Genomic DNA, 23350 nt, shown 5'->3' on the forward strand with positions numbered 1-23350 from the left:
GTATACATTATTGTCCACTGGTTTTAACCAGTGACAAAATGATTATTTCTCGCGCCACGCTTCATTACATTTACATTTCCCCATAATCCCAGCAAGAAATGGGAAGCAAGGAAACGCAAACAAATGTTAAAAAACAACATAACGGCGTAAGTTAAACTTTCTTGTTTTCTGCTGAGATTTGCCTTGATTTTTCACGCTTCTGCTTGGCTTGTTGCTGTGGTCTGTGTCAGTGCTGTAGCAATGTGATCGGACCCGGGGCGGAGCGGTAGCGGCAGCGTTGCGTTCTCAATGATTGGTTCCGCCACTCTTCATTTAGGCTACGTTATTTAGGCTTTTCAAAATAATAGTAGCCTAGTTGACAAATGAAACGTTTGAGGAGAATGCGATACGGAGAAGTTACTGCAGAAATTTTAAGACCCAAAATTCCCAAAATAAGAGCCAAAATTCAAGACTTTTTCAAGTCTTTTTAAGGTATTATTTCCAAATTCATAAATTCAATGCTTTTAACCCTCATACCTGATTTAAAACTTAATTTCTGAAAAGGGACATTTTTGTCCCCTTTTAAAACGACCTAAAAACATCAAATGTTAACATTTTTTTCCGCTTTTTTTTTATAAATCTTTTATTCCACTTCAGTTCTGATCATAACTACCAAGTTTTCAATTATTTTCAAAAATTTAACCCTTTAAATACTGGTTTAAATGACGTAAACGCCAATTTCTGTAAAAAAAACTCACAAAAACTGCTATATTTTCAATATATAGAATGCAAAGTGGAATTGTTGAGGGGGGATAATTATGGTCTGGGATAAGTCAATGATCAGCAACAACATTGATTTTTAGGGATTTTTAATTTTTTTGTTATGCCTGATTTAAAAAAAAACTCCTTAATTTCTGAAAAGGGACATTTTTGTCCCCTTTTAAAACGACCTAAAAACATCATATATTAATATTTTTTTCCACTTTTTTTTTCATAAATCTTTTATTCCACTTCAGTTCTGATCATAACCACCAAGTTTTCAATTATTTTCAAAAAAATTAACCCTTTAAATGCCAATTTGAACTTTTTAGCCCAATTTTGAAGCCTTTAGGTGCCAGTATTTTCAAAATATGGAATGCAAAGTGGAATTATTGAGTAGGGATAATTAGGGTCTGGGATATGTCAATGATTAGCAACAACATTGATTTTTAGGGATTTTTAATTTTTTTGTTATGCCTGATTTAAAAAAAAACTCCTTAATTTCTGAAAAGGGCCATTTTTGTCCCCTTCTAAAATGATCCCCAAAATACCATATGTTAATATTTTTTTCCACTTTTTTTTTCAGAAATCTTTTCTTCCACTTCAGTTCTGATCATAACCATCAAGTTTTCAATTATTTTCAAAAAATTAACCCTTTAAATACCAGTGTATATGAGGTAAACACCAATTTTCGTCAAAAAACAGACACAAAAACTGCTGTATTTTCAATATATGCAATGCAAAGTGAAATATTCTATGGGGGATTATTAGGTCTGGCATATGTCATTGATGAGCTAAAACATCAGTTTTATCAGCTTTTTAGTTTTTCTGCAATGGCAGATTACAGAAACGGCTCCCATAGACATCCATTATAATGAATACAGCATTAGTCTATGGCACACGCACGCGCAGTCCAGGATTAGTTGGGGTTTTCGGTGCTCATCCTCGCTGACCACTGGGTCCCTGTGCGCTGTGCTGAGGAGGAGAACATTTTCCACCTCTTCGGCACATATGACATGCGATATGCAGATTACAGAAAGTTTGTGTTGCAGTGAAGGCCAATGTTGAGGAGCGCACAGGTCTGTTGCTCACTTGCAGATGGACTGGGGGAAACTCAGGCTTATTCCTTCTAATGGTCACAACCATGGCGAGTTTTCATTTGAGCAGATCTTCATTCCAATACTTGAAGATAGCAATTTAGCTTATTATTTATATATTATTATTTAGCTTTTTAGCCCACGACGTAGGCCGATACATTTTAACACAGCGTCTAAAGCTCGCCACTCCCAAACCCTTCATCGGTAAAACGGCCGATGTACGACCGTACTGAAACATTCATATCATTCATATCTTAGATGTCTTTGGAAGGCTATGAGCTGCGCACGTCACAGGCAACCCACACTTTGATGCCATATTTTGGGGGTTTGCTGGGGATATACTGCCGAAACGCGCAGCGACCCTGAAAGGCCTTCAGCTGCTCATCGATGCAGACTTCTTTGCCCGGGGTGAAGAGGCGGGCGAGTCGGCTCTCCCACTTCTCCCAGAGAGCTGCAATCGGAGCCAGTTTGCCCTCTCGCTGTCGATGGGGTCGTGTCAGCTGGTCATCAAACAAGGGATTCAAATCTTGTGTGTGCCATGGTTTGCCTGAACATGGCCCATCCAGTGCATCCCACAGACTGAGGGTGCTCTCACCTCGTGAGTGATGCACCCGGCGAGGATGAGCGGCCCGAGGAAGGCCTGCAGCTCTCCTTTGTCGGTGTCCCTCCAGGCCTCTGTGGTGCGTCTGCCTTCCAGGTTGGTGAATTGAATGATCAGCTCCATCAGCTCATCAGTCAGAAAAAGATCCCAGGTGGACTTCACATCGGTTATGCGGGCGCATGCGTAGGTGGTCGGTCCAGGGCGAGCACAGGGTGCAGGCAGGTATCGGAGGGTGTTGGCGTGGTTGTCAGACCAGGATATCGTGCCATTTTTTGACACCAACAGAATATCCAGGCCAGCAGTCTCATCAGTTTCATCCTCCGTGCTGTTATAATCAGAGCTGCTGGAGGGAGGGGGAGTTCCCATTCTTCATCTGAGGAGTCATCAGAGGAGGATGAATAGAGAGAGTCGCTGTGAACTGGTCTGAGGACTTCCTCCACGGCTTGGGCAACGCTGAATTTTTGTGCCATGCCTTCCAACCTCCAGGAGAATGAGAAATGTGCACAGCTCTCGTATTCTCATGCTGGTGGATCTGTCGTTGACAAACGAGGGTGCTTTCATCATGTTACCTCAAAGACACCTAAATTATTTTATTATGTTACCTCAAAGAAACCCAAACTATTTCTCAGTCTGACGACCTCATAACATCACTGGGGTCACACAGGTGTCCGTGTGTGTGTGTGTCCGTGTGTGTGTGTGTGTGTGTGTGTGTGTGTGTGTGTGTGTGTGTGTGCGCGCGTACGTGCGCGCAGCTCATAGCCTTCCAAAGACATCTAAGATATGAATGATATGAATGTTTCAGTACGGTCGTACATCGGCCGTTTTACCGATGAAGGGTTTGGGAGTGGCGAGCTTTAGACGCTGTGTTAAAATGTATCGGCCTACGTCGTGGGCTAAAAAGCTAAATAATAATATATAAATAATAAGCTAAATTGCTATCTTCAAGTATTGGAATGAAGATCTGCTCAAATGAAAACTCGCCATGGTTGTGACCATTAGAAGGAATAAGCCTGAGTTTCCCCCAGTCCATCTGCAAGTGAGCAACAGACCTGTGCGCTCCTCAACATTGGCCTTCACTGCAACACACACTTTCTGTAATCTGCATATCGCATGTCATATGTGCCGAAGAGGTGGAAAATGTTCTCCTCCTCAGCACAGCGCACAAGGACCCAGTGGTCAGCGAGGATGAGCACCGAAAACCCCAACTAATCCTGGACTGCGCGTGCGTGTGCCATAGACTAATGCTGTATTCATTATAATGGATGTCTATGGGAGCCGTTTCTGTAATCTGCCATTGCAGAAAAACTAAAAAGCTGATAAAACTGATGTTTTAGCTCATCAATGACATATGCCAGACCTAATAATCCCCCATAGAATATTTCACTTTGCATTGCATATATTGAAAATACAGCAGTTTTTGTGTCTGTTTTTTGACGAAAATTGGTGTTTACCTCATATACACTGGTATTTAACCCTCTAGACCCCAACAGAATTTTACAACAATGCCCCAGATTCCTGAGAATTCCGAAAGAAATGGGCAATTTGAGAAACATTTCAAATAACCAAGAATAACTTGAAAACTAATGACAAGTGTTCATTGTAAGTTTCTTTCTATTTAAAGATTGGAAATGGCTCTTTCAAATGATATGTGATCCATTAGGAATTATTCATTCATGTATTTCATAGACGACCATTGAACTGTATCAAAAAGGATATTTTGAGACTGAACAAATATTCACTCCTCTTTTTAACTTGAAATTGATAGTTATAGTACTCTAGGCATATTTAAATATTATTTTGCATAACATATCAACATCTCAGGTGATTCTGAACGACCTCAGTAATAATAAAATGAGAGTAAAGTGAATGTAATGAAATTTGTTTTTATTGAAATTCAGTGTAATTTCCCCCCTCACTTCAGAACTTCACTACAGTACCATGACAAGACTACCACAAACAATTTTCCACAAAATGTATTAAGTATTTCAAATACGTTTGCACAATTAGATTTATAAGATCGAGTTGATCATAGTCTAACTCTGGCAACCTAAATGCTGGGGCTATCACTTGGTGGACGAATGATGGTGACAGGTCCGGTTTGAAATTCTCGCATTATAATCAGGCACGACATCACTTGAAATGTTTGTTGATAGGCGCCTTACATAAACCGGGAAACATGTGTAGGCTACTTATACCAGGCAGGTAGTTAGATTACCAGTAGCAAACAAGGAGTTAGACTTTTTTTTTAAAAATCTACAGCTTCGTTTAACATTTCCTCTCCGGAGTTCAGCGTTTCGAGTTGCTCTTGCTAGCGCTGTCACTGGATTACATCGCTAAATAAGGAAGGACTTGGATTTGGAAATTACTTCAACTATTACTACTATTTTGGGATCTTCAATGGTAACCAACAGATAAGGTAATGATCATCATCATCTTTGCTTTATTATCTCTTATTTTAGGTGTAGTCTGGTGCAGGTGTAGTCTGGTGTATGCTCTGTTGAGGGACACTGACCGGCAAGCTCGCAAATAAATAACGATAAATCAGCTGGAGTTAGCATGGCTAATCAAAACGGCTGTAGGTGACAAGGTTGGCCACTACGTCTCAAATTTAGGTTGTATATCTAAATCACATTTACAACTTGCGTTAGTGTCACTGAAATCCGAGTTGGACAATTGCGAACCGGTGCAAATTGCCAGGTAAACATCCGCGGTCTTTTCGGAGCTGTCATTTTCTTGATCTTGATTTTCTTGAATTGAGTGGCTGAGGTAATCGAGTAATAATGAACGAAGCTGGTAGCTACAAAATAATACTTGGCACACTGCGAACCAATATCAAACATAACTACAGTAGATAGCACAATTAGCCGGCTAGTGAAGCTGCGCCCAAACGCAGAACCTCCGCTCCCATATCAGTCTCAACTGCGGCCAAGAGAAATCCCTCAAAAACATGACAATATCTTGAAATAATTGAATACAAACATATATATTTAAATACAACAATCTGTTCATTAAGCTGTTGTGAACTAGTGAAGTGTGTAGTTACAGTTCAGCAACATCATTTTCCCGTAGTAAGACGTGTATTTTCATGCCGGCCGGCGGCGGCCGCTATGGGAGAATAAAGAACGGCCGGCAACGGCCGCTATGGGGTTTAGAGGGTTAAAGGGTTAATTTTTTGAAAATAATTGAAAACTTGATGGTTATGATCAGAACTGAAGTGGAAGAAAAGATTTCTGAAAAAAAAAGTGGAAAAAAATATTAACATATGGTATTTTGGGGATCATTTTAGAAGGGGACAAAAATGGCCCTTTTCAGAAATTAAGGATTTTTTTTTTTTAAATCAGGCATAACAAAAAAATTAAAAATCCCTAAAAATCAATGTTGTTGCTAATCATTGACATATCTCAGACCCTAATTATCCCTACTCAATAATTCCACTCTGCATTCCATATTTTGAAAATACTGGCACCTAAAGGCTTCAAAATTGAGCTAAAAAGTTCAAATTGGCATTTAAAGGGTTAATTTTTTTGAAAATAATTGAAAACTTGGTAGTTATGATCAGAACTGAAGTGGAATAAAAGATTTATGAAAAAAAAAGTGGAAAAAAATATTAATATATGATGTTTTTAGGTCGTTTTAAAAGGGGACAAAAATGTCCCTTTTCAGAAATTAAGGAGTTTTTTTTTTTACACAATGAAAAATTGCATTGTATATGATGTGTGTTTGAAATTCGAAAAAATAGTCAAGAATACACAACTGGACCAAATATGATGAGTATCACTATCTACAGTGTGAAATTAGAGGAGAAAGTACACCCCAAGTGGACAAAAATGTCCCCTATCAGGGATTAGGGTTAAGACTTTTTAAGACCCCGCGGGAACCCTGTCTAAATGAGTTGGGTCGTGAATCCGTGTAAAGATCTGTATAGCTTCTTTTTTGAGATTAACATTTTTTTTTTTTATTATTTCAACAATACAATAACAACAGTAACACCCCCCCCCCCCAGCAAACAAACCCCTCCTAAGCCACCACCATCCATGCTGATCCCTTTATGGTTACCAACATCTACTACTGTGCGCCTTCATGTTGCTACACTATTTGCATCAATGTAAAAACACATAAAATAACTACAGTGGAAACCGCTTATAGTGATCACGTTGGTCCAGAGCCAATTTGAACACTATAAGCGGTTGATTACTAAAACCGAAGTTGTATTACAGTACAGGTATTTCACTTATTTTTTATGGAGAATATCATCTAAATGCCATTTGTATCGTTTTTCAATGAGAAAAATTAAATAAAACGGATAGCTTCAGCATTTACTGAATTTTATTATCAGCAGACATACTGTAGGCTAACTCAAATACAGTACTTATTCTCTGCTGTGCCGCCGGTGCATTTTTTTTCTTACAAGTCAGAAAATAAAGTTTGAATCCAATCCGCCTTTCAGCACCCCTGCTCGGATCCATGCTCCTCCGTGCCGGTGTTCTGTCGATTTGTGCTACTTGGCGTGAAAACGAAACTTAGAAAATCGGCTTGGCGCATGCGCAAAACCACAAAGTAGCAATTCTCGACAAGTAGGAGAAATCGAATGAACACCGGCCTCCCATCTTACAAGAACCAGCCTGGAGCTTCCAGCGGTCACACGCGCATTCAATCCGCTCTCCAGCACCCATCCTCGGACACATGCTCCTCCATGACTTCCTTTTTCCAGCCATGATTCGCGCGCTTGCTGCCCGGTGTCAACTCGTTACGTTAGCTAGCGAGGCAGAAGCAGACGTCCAGAAAGGAACCAAGGGAGTAAAAAATAAAATAGCTACACGTAGTTTTAAAATTATGTTTGCACATGTTTACATTCATAAAATGGCCAAAAATGAACATTATAAGCGGATTTCTTGATCACTATAAACGAATTATTTAAACAGCATTTGTATAGAAATGATTCCGTCCCAAGCCTTTTGATCCATATAAGCGGTTGATTACTATATCCGTGACCACTATAAGCGGTTTCCACTGTATAACAAAATTAGACACAGAAAATAGCTCCAAACAAGGTTGATACATCAAATTACCGTATTTTCCGCACTACAAGGCGCACTTAAAAGCCTATAATTTTCTCAAAACACAAAAATGCGCTTTATAACCCGGAGCGCTTTATATATGGATTTATTCTTGTTAGCTTACTGACCCTGAAGCGATTTTGTGTGGTACACGGCGCTCTGTCAAAATGTTTTAGTAAGACTTTGGTAAACTACAAAGCCGCACCGCAGCATTACGGCTACAGTAGTCATGAGCATAGCGGAGTAATATATATTGTGATTCACCATAATATTACAGTGTGTGTGTATAAGGACCCAAAAATGGCACCTGTTAAGAGACACGCTTACGACGCAGACTTCAAACTAAAGGCTGTGAGTCACGCAGTAGAACATGGGAATAGAGCAGCTGCGAGAGAATTCAATATTCAATCAATGGTACAGAAGTGGAGGAAGCAAGAAGATGACCTGCGGCAGGTAAAGAAGACCACACAGAGTTTCCACGGGAACAAAGCGAGATGGACACAGTTGGAGGACAAAATTGAACAGTGGGTTATTGAACAGAGAGCAGCGGGTAGAAGCGTCTCTACATTCTCTATTCGACTGAAGGCAACAGCATTAGCACGGGACATGAATATGAGTGTTAACAGGGCGTTCAAAGTTAAACTGCGAGCTGCGCGGGAGCAGTGGATGACAGAAGGCGAACACACATTCACCAAGGGAGGGAGAAAGCACCGGGCGACTTACGCTACTATCTGCCAATGGATCGTGGATGCCTGGGCTAAGGTATCAGTCTCAACTGTGGTCCGAGCTTTCACGAAGGCCGGAATCATCACTGAACTGCCAGGTAACAGCAACGACACAGACTCGGATAATGACGAGATGGATCCGGGCATGCTGGATGCTGTAATCGCCCAACTGTTTAACTCGGACACTGAATATGAAGAATTTGAGGGATTTGTGGACGAGGAATGAACTGAAAAAGTGTGTGTATTGTGTTCTATTTTACGTGTTAAAACTGACCAATTTTGAGAGTTATTGTGAATACGCTACGGTTTGATTTAGCGGTATCAGACTTTTTTTTACATGTTACAACTGAGCAAGGTTGGGAGTTATTGTGAATAATTTTAATAAAGTTTGACTGACTGACTGTTTTCTTTCGCTTAATGCGCCTTATAGGCCGGTGCGCTTTATATATGAAAAAAGATTGAAACTAGACCATTTCTTGACAGTGAGCTTTATAATCCAGTGCGCTCTATAGTGCGGAAAATACGGTAGTAAAATAAGCACTACGTCAGAGAAATAATTGGTGAACAGAAAATAAAAAAAATAACCATAAGAAGAAGCACTGTTATGCATTTATCCACCACTACTTAAAACTTGCATCTCTCCACTATATGACACCTTTCAGGAGCCCTTTAAAAAGTTCAAGTATTTGCCCCACTTTGCTTCATGTACATCTGCCCAGTCGTTTATATGACATTTTTTCGAATTCACATTTTTTTGTGAATCTCCACAGCCCACTCTTGAAGAGAGGGCACCCCCTCCGTCTTCCATCCGAGATCTGCATAGCTTCTTAATAATCTCTAGTGTAATGACTCAGTTGATCCACCAGTGTAAAAAGTAATAATTACCTTGTAAAAGTTGAGTATCTGAACTAAAATTACACTGAACGGTAATCAAGGAGTGCATCCGAGATAGTAAAAAAGGTACAAGGATTGTTTGGAGAGCTTGGTACTACAGCAGCGGTCCAAAATGGCTTTAAACCCTGATGGAAGTGAAAAATTGATGAAAAATGGAAAACTAGTGTGTCAATGAGGTCAAAATGTTATAAAAGTCTATCTGTTTACGAATAGTTTTTTGTCTAAGAAAGTGGTAGCTAATTGTTAAAAAGTATACACATTATATAATTAATTTTAATTTAGTTTAATTTACAATTAAAAGTATTTGGTCTGCCTTGTGAGGGGTTGCATGTCAGTTACTGATCAACAGGACTGGGTTAGGGTTGTGGGTTGGTAACGTACGCTGCTACCGCTGTCCGTGGGCCGCCTCCGCTGGCAGCTCTTGTTTTTGGGGGGTTTGTTTGCAGACGCACCCTGACAGAACACGTCAGTGCACTCGGTCAGTGGTGTTTGACAGATGGAAAGCAGAAAGAACAAGGGTGGCGCAGAGAAGGCTAGAATTAAAAAGAGGAAAGCTGTGGAAACAGACGCAGCTAAATATGCCAAAATGGGAAACTTTTTCACTAAAACGAGCTCGCGGTTTGTAACGTCAAATGAGGACGATGAAACGGGTAATATGTTGAACTCTGCCTGCAAACCACCGTTCAAGTTAAATAATTATCAATGTATTTTGTCCTTTATCAATTTATATATTCATTAATTCATTCTGTTTTTCTCTGTTTTGTAAAAAATAGATCATGAAAGATCCAGAAATTTGTTTCAGTTGTCTTACTTTGTGCCTGAGGGTCCAGCTTCATCACTGAGGTTAGGAGGTTCTCCTATGGACCAGTTGCTCCTCACAGACAGACAGTCGGATGTTGGAGACTCTGCTCTCCGTCTGTGGTGCTGACCTCTGCAAACACAAACATGCTGTTATTCATATACACATACACCTAAACTTATATATATGAGGAAAATAAATCACGTCCTGAAGTGGATCTAGTTCCTTCACCTCATTCTTTCATCAGTTCGATCTATTACATCTGTGACATAGTTGGTCAAAGCATCTGTCTATCATGTATAGATACAGAATATATAAATATATACACATATATATACTGTATATACTATATTTATACATGTTTAGATATATATATATATATATATATATATATATATATATATAGAAACAAAAATAAGATTAAAGTCACCCTAAATATTTTCAAACCTGCTTCACACCCTGTTTGGGTTGCCAGTATACGTTGCCATGGTGATATCCCAGATAAGAAGCTGCCCCCCCCCCCATGAGCAGTTCTCTTACTTTGTGTCTGATGGTTCTGGAGGTCTGGATGGGTTCCTGTTGGCAGAGCGACCGCTGGATGCTGCAGACTCTGCTCTGTCCATCTTCTGGACTTCAGTCAGTCTGAGAGAAGAAAAGAATGAAGACAAACACGTCTGTTCAGGTCTCACAGCCAAACTGAAACGAGCTTTTACCTCCTGCTTTTCTTTCTGTTCCATGTCAGAAAGAACTTTTAGAGAAACGAGACGTCAGTTGTTGCCTTCTTCATCAGTCAGACCAACAGCTGCCTCACATCCAACACTCTGAACAAAACAGTGAATCAGAAAGCTGAAACAATCTGAACTTGATGGTTTTACACCCGAGTTGGATCAGTTCTTTGTATCAGAGCCGTCCGATCAGCTTCGTTTCAACAGCAGAAACAAGCTGCTGAGTTCTGCTTCTTTTTCCTCTGCAGTCCAGAGAGGAAACCCACTCAGAGACTCTGACAGTGAAATAAGAAGAAGGTTGTTCACACTCACCTGATTCTGACTTCAGGTTTCCTCCTGCTGCTGTCCACTCAAAATGGAGCCTGAACTAGTGATGGGTCATGCACACAAGCATCGGCTCTGAGAGCCGGCTCTTTGTAGTGAATCAGAAGAGCCGGCTCCAAGTTTTTTTTCCATTTGCTGCTTAGTTTTCACTTTCAGTGCTCAGTCCCAGCTCGGGTTACGACAGAGCTTTGTTGTGATTGGCCAGCATAGCGACCAGCATGCGGCATTCACGTGAGAATTAAGGAAGTGTAAACTGAGAGGGGGGGGGGACAGTGAGGACTGAGGAGCGTGTGTGCGTCTTGCATTGTCGTGTAGTTTACCAGGACACTAGCAGACATCCCAAGTCTCCCGGAAGGTCCGGGAGTCTCCCTGATATTGATAGTTAATCACGGATGCCCGCGAGTCGGATAAAATATCCCGGATTTTAGACTATTCGAGGGAGTTTTTTTTTTTTTTTTCAATGCGAGTGAGAGCGTGCAGGCAATAAAATAACTCGTGCAACTTGCGCGTTTCGACTGCGCAGGAACGAGAGAGAGAGGGGTGTGGGGAGAGGTTGCTTTTGAAACCTGTCTGTCCAAAGCGACGCTCTGTTCAACGAGCGTCCAGGGCGACTGCTTGTCGGGGGGGGGGGAGACTGAGTCATCTCCCTGAAATGAGTTTTTGGAACTTGGGATGTCTGCACTAGAAAGCGAAGCAGCATCTGGCTGCAGTTTAAAGATATTGGAAACAACAAAGCAGAGTGCATTCACTGCAAAACGAAGGTCACTATAAGTGTTGGAAACTGTATATAGATTTTCATTTTGAGTAAAGAACATTTTATAGACAGACATGTAGTGTGTGAACTTTGCTGAGTGTGATACAAAGTAATTAAAGGGAACTGAGAAACAGGGTGCTCTGGTCTTCCCATGTAGGAGGATGTGCAACCACTCAACACGTGAGGAACTAGATGTCCCAGTGAAACATTTGTTGCATCTTGCTCACAAGATTGTTTCCTGTATGCTGATTGTAACTAAGCTGTGTAATAAAAAGAACTACACGGGGAAAGTCTGATGGAGTCGTTTGAGCACGGGTGAAGGAGTAAGTTCTGTCACTCCGTCCGGCTCCCCTTGCAAGTAAAAATACAATCTTGTGCACTGTGTGTTTTGTTGATCACTGGGGTTGTCTTGAGTGAACTGTGTTCCAGCTGGGTTAACTTTAAGACCCAACATTTCTTGGTCCTTCGAGCCGGATTCCAACACATCGCCGTCTGCCGAGGAGAGAGAGGACACACCGAAGTCTGTCGACAGCCAGACGTCCAGGACGCCTGACAAAGACCTGGGAAGTGAATTTGTAGCCAGGCCGGTGATTAGTTGTCTGATCTTCCCTCGTTGGACGACGATTGACGGAATCCAGAGACAGCTCCAGTGACAAAACAACACTGAAATAAGGTAAGAGAGCGACTCTATAACCGCGGTTAAACGTATACGAAAGGCTACTCCGCCAGAAGGAGGATAAAACAGGTGTCTCCGCCGTAAGGGAGAGTAAAAAGAGTGAATGAGCAAGTGTGAGTGTGAATGCCACTGGTGGAAGCAGCAGCACAGACTGAAACCTAACGGTGTTAACGTAAATCCGTGGTCTGTTGAAGTACACAAAGTAGTGGATTAAATGTTTTAGGTATCTAAAAAGGCACGTTGCCTGTACGAGACGACAAGTTGACATAATGGGGGGCGGCACGAGCAAACCTGCCCTAGAAGGGGATTGTAAATATATGGAACAATACTGTGATAAAAGTGTTATGTGTTTGGACAAATGGGAAAAGAAATATGGGTTCAAGGGCAAATTGATAGAAGCCGATTGTAAGGCGGTGGTGGACAAACTCCGTGTGAGTGTAGCAAGTAAGAGAGGAAAGCAGAGAGAGAAAAAAAAAATTGCAGCTTCATATGGCAACAGTGTGGCTCCAGCAAGCTCAGAGAAGGAAAAAAAGGCGAGATGAGACAGCGTTGCAAGCAGTGGTAGCAATTAAACCTGAACCTGGAGCCACTTCAGATGCACATAAAATACGAAGGGCAGAAGAAGAAGAGGAAGTATTCAGTAAGCCAGAGAGTTTGATGAAAACACGGTCAAAAGTGCAAAAACCAAAGCCAGAAGTGTTCAGGACCTACCCGTCCCTCACAGTGCTAAAACAAAGATACAGAGTGGCTGACGCCACGACCAGACCCTCCGCCAATGGGGATTTATCCTATGATGGAAGTGGCAAATCCACACTTTGGCGTGGACAACGATGAATACAGAACCATACATGTATTCAGGCCATGGACTGATGCTGAGTGTTCTGATGCTTGTAAAAGTTTGCCTGATGCGAGGGTTAATGTGGGGGATTTCATAAACAAGCACAGGCAGCTTTGTAATTCATACAGACTGAACGGCTCAGAAATGGAAGTCACCTTTAGGAGGTGTCTGACACATGACTGGGCTCGGGTCAGGGGCGAGTTTACAGGGTTAGCCAACGATGACACAACACTAGCCCATGATGCAGCTGCACTTACGCAGCAGAGAGACGCAGTGACATATTTAGAGTGCGACCAAACTACACCAAAATCTCTCATTGTAAGCAAAAGGAAGCAGAGGATGTATTTGAATACAGGAGCCGCCTGGAAACTGTATTCAGGCAGCACAGTGGACTGCAAGAAGAAGGGGGTGCAGACACCCCCTACCAACAACAATTAAAGCAAGCCCTGATGGCCGGCTTTACTCAACCAATTTCAGATTTTATCAGAAAACACAATGTGAATCACTCAACGGACACAGTCACAGAGTGCATGAATTGGGCACAACATGCGCAAAATGTAATAACAGGCCGAAAGAAAAAGGCTGCAGCAGCTGCCTTCATTGTAGACGATGCAAGCGATTCACAGATTTTCTACATGGGACGCCCAGGTGGCAGAGGCAGGGGTCGGGGTGGAGGAAGGGGTTGGAACAGACAGTCTCCAGGTTTCAGAAGAGAAATGAGGTGCTGGAGATGCAATAAGCCTGGTCATCTGGCACGGGACTGCCATAGTGGAGGAGGGTGTGACCACCCCAGAGGATCTGAGTCACAGCCTCCATACAACCCCAATTATACCAGCTGAAGCAAGCAGGTGGAACGGCCCACTGCGGAAGGGCCTGCTCCAGGCCACCTGTATGTGGTTGACATTACACAAATAATGTTAAGCCTATCCACACAAAAACAAAAACCCATAAGAGACATTGAAGTAAATGGACAAAAAGTGTCATTTCTCTGTGATTCAGGAGCGGACAAAACAGTACTTAAACAAGAAGTTCTAGGATTTAGAATGTATGTAAAATCAGCAAATGGCCAAGTAAATGTTCAAAGTGTGACATGTCCTTTATGGTTCAGAGATCCATTAACTGGTCAGAGTGGAAAAGGACCTGTAGTGTATTCACCACAGTGCCCTGTGAATTTATTAGGAAGAAAAATGATGGCAAAATTACGGATTCCCATAGTACCAACCACTGATGGTGTGGTGGCTGTGGGACCAGATGAAATCTCTCCTGAACAAGTACTAGTCCAACTAGGCACAACTGTGCCTCACTATTACTGGTCATTAGACATGTCATCACCCAATATTGCAGGAACGGGGCAACAGCTGTTAGCACTAGCCCAGACAGTACAGGACGAGCCTTACGACATACACAAACCTGAAGAACTTCATGTCACAATTAGGTATAAAGATACACCAGGGCCTGATAAAACATTTGACAAGCAGTTTTCCAAACTAGGTCCACAAAGAGTGACCATAAGAGCAATCTACACAGATGGCAAGGGGAAAACAGGTTGCAGTGTACTTACGGTATACCTGAAGAGTCAAAACGACTACAATGGAATATGAGCACTCCCCATATGTCCTTAACTAAAGCAAAAGGAGACTCATGGCATGACAGAGAACAACTTGTCTCCAGGGGGGAGAGAACACTGGGGTGGAAAGAAAGTCACCAGGGGTGGGAGAGAAATGAGAGTAAAGGCCTTCTGAGGAAAAAGTTAGGATGGGTTACCACCCTGACACCTCATATTCATTTGGATGATCCACTTGATGAACAAACTGAATGATATGTGATAGACCTAGCTGATCATCCTGAATTGCAGGATGTACCTGAAAAGGTGTGGTCAAAAGGCAAAACAGATGTGGGTTTGATGACTGTAAGGGAAAAATTAATTCACATATACATTGTATGAGTGTTACTCTGTATCACCCGGTAATAACTCATTTAAGACACTTGTTTTTCTCTTTCCTCCCTCTTTCAATGAGGGTATTGTGCTCTTAACAACTTTAAGGAGTTTGACAGGGAAGATGGCACGATACCGAGGGGCCTTGGCTGTAGAAAGGGAGGAAAGATAGATAACAAAGTCTTGAACATATCAAAGGAGTGACTACGTATTAACCTGTATATTAACTGACTTGTTTTCGCCTAAGAGTCAGAGCAACTCTGAACTCTGTTCTGTGTTGTTCTCTTTTGCAAGATATTATTAAAAACATCTTATCACCTCAGAAAATAACTGACTCTGTGCCTTACTAAAATTTCCGCAACAATGACAACAGCGCCGCCTGTGATAATCACACCCAAAACTCATTAGACCCAGAATCAAACAATATCCACTCAAGCCAGATGCTCTGGCAGGTATTAGACCAGTAATTGAAGAAATGATCAAAACGGGGGTAGTGGAAGAGAGGCACCAGAGGCCTCGTGCAACACACCAATCTTTCCAGTCAGAAAAGCAGATTCTGAGAACTGGAGAATGATACAAGATCTTAGAGCTGCGAATCAAGCGGTGGAAAGCACAGCAGCTAATGTGCCTGACCCACACACACTGCTAAATCAACTAAAACCAGACAAGACCAGATTCACAGTGACAGACTTGAGTGATGCATGTTTCTCCATACCAGTGTCCCCTGAGTCACGAGGATGGTTTGGGTTCACGTACAACAACAAAAAGTACACGTGCACACGCCTCCCACAGGGATTCTGTGATAGCCCGACCATCTTCTCCACTGCCATAAACAACTGTTTGGCAGACTTTCCAATCCCACCTCATTCACAGCTGCTTGTGTATGTTGATGACATTTTGGTCGCAGCAGACACAGAACAACATTGCCGAGACACCTCAGTCTCACTGCTCAAACACTTGGCCCACACAGGAAACAAAGTTTCACTCTAAAAACTAAAGTGGGTAAAAGAGGAAGTGAAATTTTTAGGCCATCTTATAAGCAGAGAAGGGAAGCGCATCCAAGACGAAAGAAAACAAGCCTTGCTTAAGGCTCCACGACCAGAAAATAAAAGACAAATGATGCAACTTCTGGGACTGTGTAACTACTGCAGAGCATGGATCCCAAACTATGCAGAGATCACACAGCCATTGTTAGAACTAATGTACGCCACACCCATGACCATGAATGAAAGTTTAAAGTGGACACCAACTGCAGAAACTGCACCGATCACTCTGAAACAGGCAATGACCAGTTCCACAGCGCTGGGGCTTCCTGATTACGATAAGCCATTTGTACAGACTGTGGATTGCAAAAGCAACTTTATGACAGCCATGTTAGCACAAGAATGTGGAGGAAAAATTAAACCTGTTGCATATTACTCAAAACGTTTAGACCCAGTATCAAGCGCACTACCACCTTGTGTACAAGCAGTGTGTGCAGCTTCACTTGCAGTACACTGCTCAGCGGAAGTAGTGTTGTTCCACCCATTAACTCTACTGGTGCCACATGCAGTAGACATTTGAGTTGCGTTTATGATACATTTATAGGCTACAGTATCTCTTTGCATGCGTAGAGCCAACGATTTTCCGGGATAACGAAAAACGGATGGAAATCGCGGAATGTACCCTTTGAAACGGAACTGTAACTTTCAGACGGAAAAATAATTCAAAATCGCCCAAATTCACCTGTGTTTTGCCCTGTAAGATTGTATTTCACCCCGTTAGCCTGTATTTCGCTCTGTAACACTGCATTTCGTTTTAAAATAAACACAACAACATTCGCAGTCTGAAACTGTGCAGACTTGCCGCGGCCAAAACGCATGATAGCGGAGGACTCCACTCGGGGCAGACCACAGTAATATCAGATTCGGAAATAGTTCAAAAGCCGGTATTGCGTGCTCATGTCAACAAACGTATTTCTGCATCAATTCCCATTACCCCGCGATCCGACGCCAGCTGGTCTGACATGCATGCTTATCGGACACTGTTGCACTTTTTTCAGCTTGTGTAGGCCTATCAGTGCTTTCTGAACAGATTGAACACACTTTTAAAAATACCGCGATAACACTGAAAACCGTGATCATTTTGGTGACTATAACCGTGAGGTTAAATTTTCATACCGTTACACCCCTAGTTCCAACTTAAGGAGCACTGAAGCAATTTTAAGCTCAATATCCTTCTCCAAGTTTTCATAATCCCGTCTGTCAAAAGCAGAATTTAATTTTACATTACTCTCTATAATTCATTCAACATTGGCGAGATGTCATCTCAGCTTTTGGATATCATGAATAAGATTATGATGTGATTTTTTTTTGCCACATTGGCCAACATAAGTGAATCATTTAAACACAAAATTCATTCAAATGTAGCCAGCCCTCTCTAATTTTTATATATATTTAATTGGCTGATCCCTGTTCTGTGTAAAACTAAATTAAGATAAAGTTAAAATGAGACATTACTATCACTATTTTGGGCTTGCATACCTTTGTTGTTGCTGAAGTGAAAGTATGCAGGTTCACAGATAAAACCAGCTGCCTGGGCTGCCTCCACACAGGACTGTCCCTCTGGCACAAGAAGTCAGAGAGCTGAGAATACAGTGGGCCAGCTGGGGGGAGCCGTCACATTGGACACCAAGCCAAGGGTTGTGGAACTGACCAGGGTCCCAGCCAGAGGTCATATAATCCTTCTGCCATCAGCAGACGCCCCTCTGGAGAGGTTGACAGGAACCAAAGGAAGCTCTGCCGTACAGAAGTCCTGAGGGTTAAAGATATGTCAGAGTTAGTTTGTGCAATCATATTGTGGCTTTCATCATGTTTACAGGGTTCATCTGCATCTATGTACTGAAATATATGTATTCCAAATCTGAGCAGGTAAACAAAGTCTGGCGGGCTAAATGCTCGCTTCTGCAACGCTCCCGGTGGGGGTTGAAGTCGGTGCAGGAAGGACCAAAATGGCGGCGTGACAGAGACGTCTGCAGTGGGGTTTCACCGTTAACCTCAAGTCCTTTGAAAGCAACACAGGTGGAAGCAAATGCCCGCTTCCCGGAAACACCACAGTTAAAGCATCATTAAATCATCAAGCCTGGACTGTCCCCTGGACTCCATTGAGGATGTGGGTGAGAGGAGGATGTTAGCTAAGCTGACATCCATCATGGACAACTCCTCTCACCCCTCCATGACACTGGGGGGTCCCTGTACAGCTCCTTCAGCAGCAGACTTTTACATCCACGGTAGAAGAAGGGGAGGTTTCGCAGGTCCTTCATCCCGGCAGCTGTCAGACTTCAACACATGCACCCACTGATCATGTTGTTGCCTTCCCATGATAATCATATAGAGATTTTTCTTTATCCGTATTATTTATATTTCATTAATTTCAACTTCACAATGTGAATATTATTTATACTAGGTCACTACTTTTTGGTCGCTTTACTTTTTAGTACTTGCTTTTTAGTTCTTGCTTTTTCTCTTTTTGTAATTTCTTGTTTCATGTCTGTTGTTGCTGCTGTGACAAGTGATAAATAAAGTACAATCTAATCTAATCTAATATCACCCCCCACATCAGCCATGGCCGTGACCGCATGAACTGTGCGCGCAGACAGGCACGTGAACCAACTGTCATGTATAAATGCCCGCGCCCGAAGTAGAGAATAAGAGAACCGCGACCCAGCTTGCTGCAATAATGGGCTAATTTATAGCCATTTATATGTATATATAGATATATAGATATATATATGCTAATTTATAACTAACACTAAGCCAACACCAACACTGCATGAATACACAACTGTAAGCTACCATTACGATATTAAATCCAGAGAGCAGGAGAGCTACTAGCCCCGCTAGCTGTCTGGGATGCTAGCAGGTGTTCGCGGCGGGAACTTACTAAACTAACTAAACTTACTAAGATTAAATTATTTGTTTTTCATCTTACTAACCTTCAAAAACGATGGAGGCGGTGGTAATTCAGCATCTATTTTCTTTCCAAGTTGTCAGAGCCGAGAGAGCGGCGGGCTGCCCAACTGCCGGTACAAAGTTCTGGAAAGTTCTAGAAGGTTCTGGGGAAGGCGGAGACGTCATGACGTCAGACGCACAGCATCACAGTTAGCTGAAAGTCTACTTCAAGCTCAGTTAAAGGCGGATTTCAGGTAGAAAAGAGAGCAAGAGAAGCTCAGCTGTAGACTTTAAAGTACAACACTTACACAGAAAATAGGAGCCTTTAGCTCAGCTGGTGCAGGAGCTCCATGAACTGAAGCTGTAGGTCCTCACAGGGCCGCCACGGGTCCGAGTCCCGGGTCTGACTCTGGGGTCCCAGTCAAACCATTTGATCAAATTAATTATGGCGCCATCTGCTGGCCACCCTTCAACACAGCATTTAAAGGGCCGGGTGTTATAAAACAGAGAGACACTGTTCTGCAGAACAATAAAGGTTCCATGTGCATCTTTAAATGTTTGACTGTTTTATTAGAGACATTAATAATATACTTGTGTTATAATGTGATTGTGCCATCATAAAATACTGTATGTAATAGAGATATGCTTTAGTAAGATTTATAGAAAGGTTGAAAGATGTTTATTTAACAACAAGATGATTTCAGCTGAGTTGGGCTTCAGTCTGTTCCTCTTCTTTGTTACGACCCCTCCAGCTTTTCACTCGGCACAGAAGTAGCTGGCACATCCTCCTGACTGCCGGGACAGAAAAGTGTTGCCACATCACTATTTATTTCTCATAATAATAATTGTGTGATATAGAATATAATTAAAATACTTTATTAATCTCATAGGGAAACAGAGAAATAGCATATACATTACATATTAGAAATAGAATAATTAATATTATTAGGTATAAAATAAATAATATTATAAATAAATATACACTGAAAAAACTGACTTTTTGGTGAAGTAAACTCTATTAGAGTAACTGTCGTAATCTCTACCTTGTATTTTTAAGATTCAGTAAGAACTAGAGCTTCTTAAGTAAAATTAAACATTTTATTAACGTAATACATGAATTATGGGGGAAGAATAAGTTTTACTTAGGTTTCCTCATACAATTTAAATGTTTAATAGTTGTATGTACATAAACCTAGAAATACTACATAAACTTTACTCTGAAAGTGTGTCGTTAAAATCTACTAAGTTACTTTACAACAGCAAATACTACAGATATATCAAATTAACTTAAAATTTTGAGTAAAATGATGTTCCTGCCTATGAAAAACAAGTATACTTTACTTAATTTGTTTAAATAAATATAACTTAAAACTTAGATGTAATTAAATGTTACTTAATATCTTCAAAACTGTTTTGTGGTAAGTAAAATTTACTTGATATTGGCAAGTGAGTATTACTTGATATTGCAGCATTAAATATTACTTAAATCATTTGAGTGCAAATACTTACAAAGGGTTTTATAAGTAAATCTAGTGAATTGTTTTTTTCAGTGTGCTAATATCCATCTTCCACGTGTTTGTTGTGTTCCAAAGAAACTGGATTCAACGATAACAGCTCATGTATGCTGAGGCATTATAGAGCGCTGCATGAAAGCAACGAGACCAACAACAGTGAACCGAGCTCAGGTCAGCCATTAACAGCTCGATCATTCAGAGCTTCATATGTCAGGCGAAGAATCTTAGATTCTGTTCTGAGTCTAACAGGGAGCCAAAGAAGAGAAGCTAAAACTGGAGAGTTTCATAGTTTTTATGAGCCCTCATCTCCAAATTTGAGGGAAATTCAGAAGTGAAAATAGAGTAAAAATCAAATCAAATCCAGTTTTCATGGATGTTCTGATTGAAGAATGGTGGAAAACCTGAACACACACCAAAGGTTACACATTTATTCAGATCTACACCTAAAAGAAAAGCAGAACAGAAGCATTTCTTTATTTTTGTACTGGGCTGAAACTGGACTCCTGTTGGCTCAGCTTACAGTTGAAAGTCTTCAGATGTTATCACAGAGTGAGGGAGAGGTGGCTGATGTGGTGTGTGTCAGAAGAAGAATGAACACAGCTGCAGGGTCAGAGGAACAGTTGTTTGGTCCAGTTTTCACAGAAAGACATGCTCCATGAGCCGCCCTCCATCCAGGTCTGGTGAGCGGACTCCAGTCCCGCTTTGGTTCAGCAGGACGGACCTCACAGTCCGGCTCAGGTCCTCCCGCTTCAGCCCGGAGCAGAGCGACGCCACGTCCGTCCAAACGTCCAGCGAGGAGCCGCCGTCCTCCAGGATCACGTCCTCCAGCCCCTCTGAGAGGAGCAGAGACACAGCTGGGTCAGACGCCACCTGGACTCAGCAGCTTAGCTTCTGGGGACCTTAAGTTAAGATTTATTTTCAGGGTCAGGGTTACATCCATCCATTTTCTACACCCGTTTAATCAGATTCAGGGTGGCAGCGAGGCTGAAGCCTCTCCCAGCTGCCACTGGAGACAGGCAGGAGACACCGTCCAGTTCAGGATTCCTTCATATAAAATCCTTAAAAGCATTTTACTAAACAGTGTCCAAGGTTTGGACCTTGGACTTGTTCTTTAAGAAATGCTTAGAAATATTTCATCAGTGGCACAAAGACCTTAGCGACCAAGTTAAGAGAGACTCTGGAAGGTACCTCCAACTGTGTTAAAGGGACAGTTCGCCTCTTCTGACATGAAGCTGTGTAACATCCCATATCAGCAGCATCATTTCTGAACATCTTCTTCCCCCTGCTGCGTCCTGTGAGCAGAGTTCCAGCCTCGTTTTGGTGCTGATGAAGGTAGTCCGGCTAGTTGGCTGGGGTTTAAAAAATAAAGCGTTTTGCTTCTCAAAACAATATGCGTTCAACAGAGTAATACATTTGCATCACAAAATCGTTCTCCAGGAAAAAGTCAGACCTCACAATCTCTTGGCCCTATTTTCTCTCCCTTCGTATCACTGCCTGCTGTGCAGACCGAAGTGCAGACCGAGCAGTCCCCTGCTTCCAAACAGTAAACACCGTAACAGGCGCGGCTGTCGGCTGAGTTCAATGTGAGTTCTGTGTCAGGATACACACATGTGCACACACACACGTGCATGATAATAAATAAAGTAAATAAATAAGAGAAGAAGAGACGCAGGTGCCTGCTGTACGTAGCAGAATTAGCACACATTTCCCATCATGCCTCTGGCTGCCACAGCATCCCAGTGAAGCTGAATAATCAGAAGCAGCCTAAGCCCCAGTGAGAAGGGACGAGTCCTCCCAGCTGGGGAACCGGAGGGAGCAGCAGCACAGCTGCTTTCCTGCCGTTTGCTCTCAATTAAAAGCCACTTTCAAGCCATTTCCAGAAATGAACACAACCGTGAGTCAGCGGTCAATAGAGCGCCAGGTATGGTACTAAGCTGGATGGGGTATGGGTTCAGGGTAGGGTTCTGTAGGAGTAATTTATTTTAGTTTAAAAATTTTTTAATTTTTTGTTTTTTAAAAAAACTGAAAAAAAACTAAAACTAAAAATATGTATATATAATTCTTTTTTAATACTTAAAATTATTATTATTTTTTTTAAATTAGATTTTTTGTTTTTTAAAAAAGTTAAAAAAATAAAAAATTTAAAAAAAAAATGTTTTTTTAGGCTTTTGTGCCTTTAATGGAAAGTTCAGAGAGACAGGAAGCAGGGGGCAGAGAGAGGGGGAACAACACGCAGCAAAGGACTGTCCGATGTGGGACTCAAACAGGGGCCAGCGGCAGCGAGGACTGTAGCCTCTGTACATGGAATAGAATATTCTAACAGAACCAAAGTCATCTGTAAACACTGCCAAGTTGAATTGTCTTCTCAGCGTAGTAGTTCCAGTCTAAAATATCACTTAAAGGCAAAACACACAACTGATAGCAGCAAGTCATTCAAGGAAACAGACAGTGGAGCGAGGCTTCTACATAAAAACTACAGAAAGATGCTGATGTTAAAAGTGTGTTTGCACAACAAATGTTATGGCACTTTCATTCATATGGCAGCACATTTAAAACTAGAAAGCTGCAAGCAGCTGTATGCGGGACCGAGGTGGCGTACGTTGGGGCATGCACTGGACGCTGGAGCTGCAGCTCTGCCCACACGCACGATACCCTCTGTGTATGTATGAGCACATAATTACCCCAATGCGGAGGGGTTTTTGAAAATTTCTAGGGGGCGCCACTGAGTCATTTTGCTCCGCCC

General features: G+C 41.9%; 1 protein-coding gene across 4 annotated transcripts in view; it reads right to left on the reverse strand.

The window, feature by feature from the left end:
- The window catches only part of LOC142388710 (NACHT, LRR and PYD domains-containing protein 12-like), a 245195-nt gene that overhangs the window by 85848 nt on the left and 135997 nt on the right, over positions 1-23350 (reverse strand). For 3 of the 4 annotated variants that reach the window (XM_075474271.1, XM_075474257.1, XM_075474263.1), the window contains exon 6: positions 9924-10043. The exons of the other annotated variant lie outside the window; for it this stretch is intronic. In XM_075474271.1, coding sequence (XP_075330386.1) covers positions 9924-10043 — 120 coding nt within the window. The remainder of the gene's footprint in view (positions 1-9923; positions 10044-23350) is intronic. 4 annotated transcript variants of the gene reach the window in all.

Source organism: Odontesthes bonariensis, chromosome 2, assembly GCF_027942865.1.
Source record: "Odontesthes bonariensis isolate fOdoBon6 chromosome 2, fOdoBon6.hap1, whole genome shotgun sequence".
Taxonomy (NCBI): Eukaryota; Metazoa; Chordata; class Actinopteri; order Atheriniformes; family Atherinopsidae; genus Odontesthes; species Odontesthes bonariensis.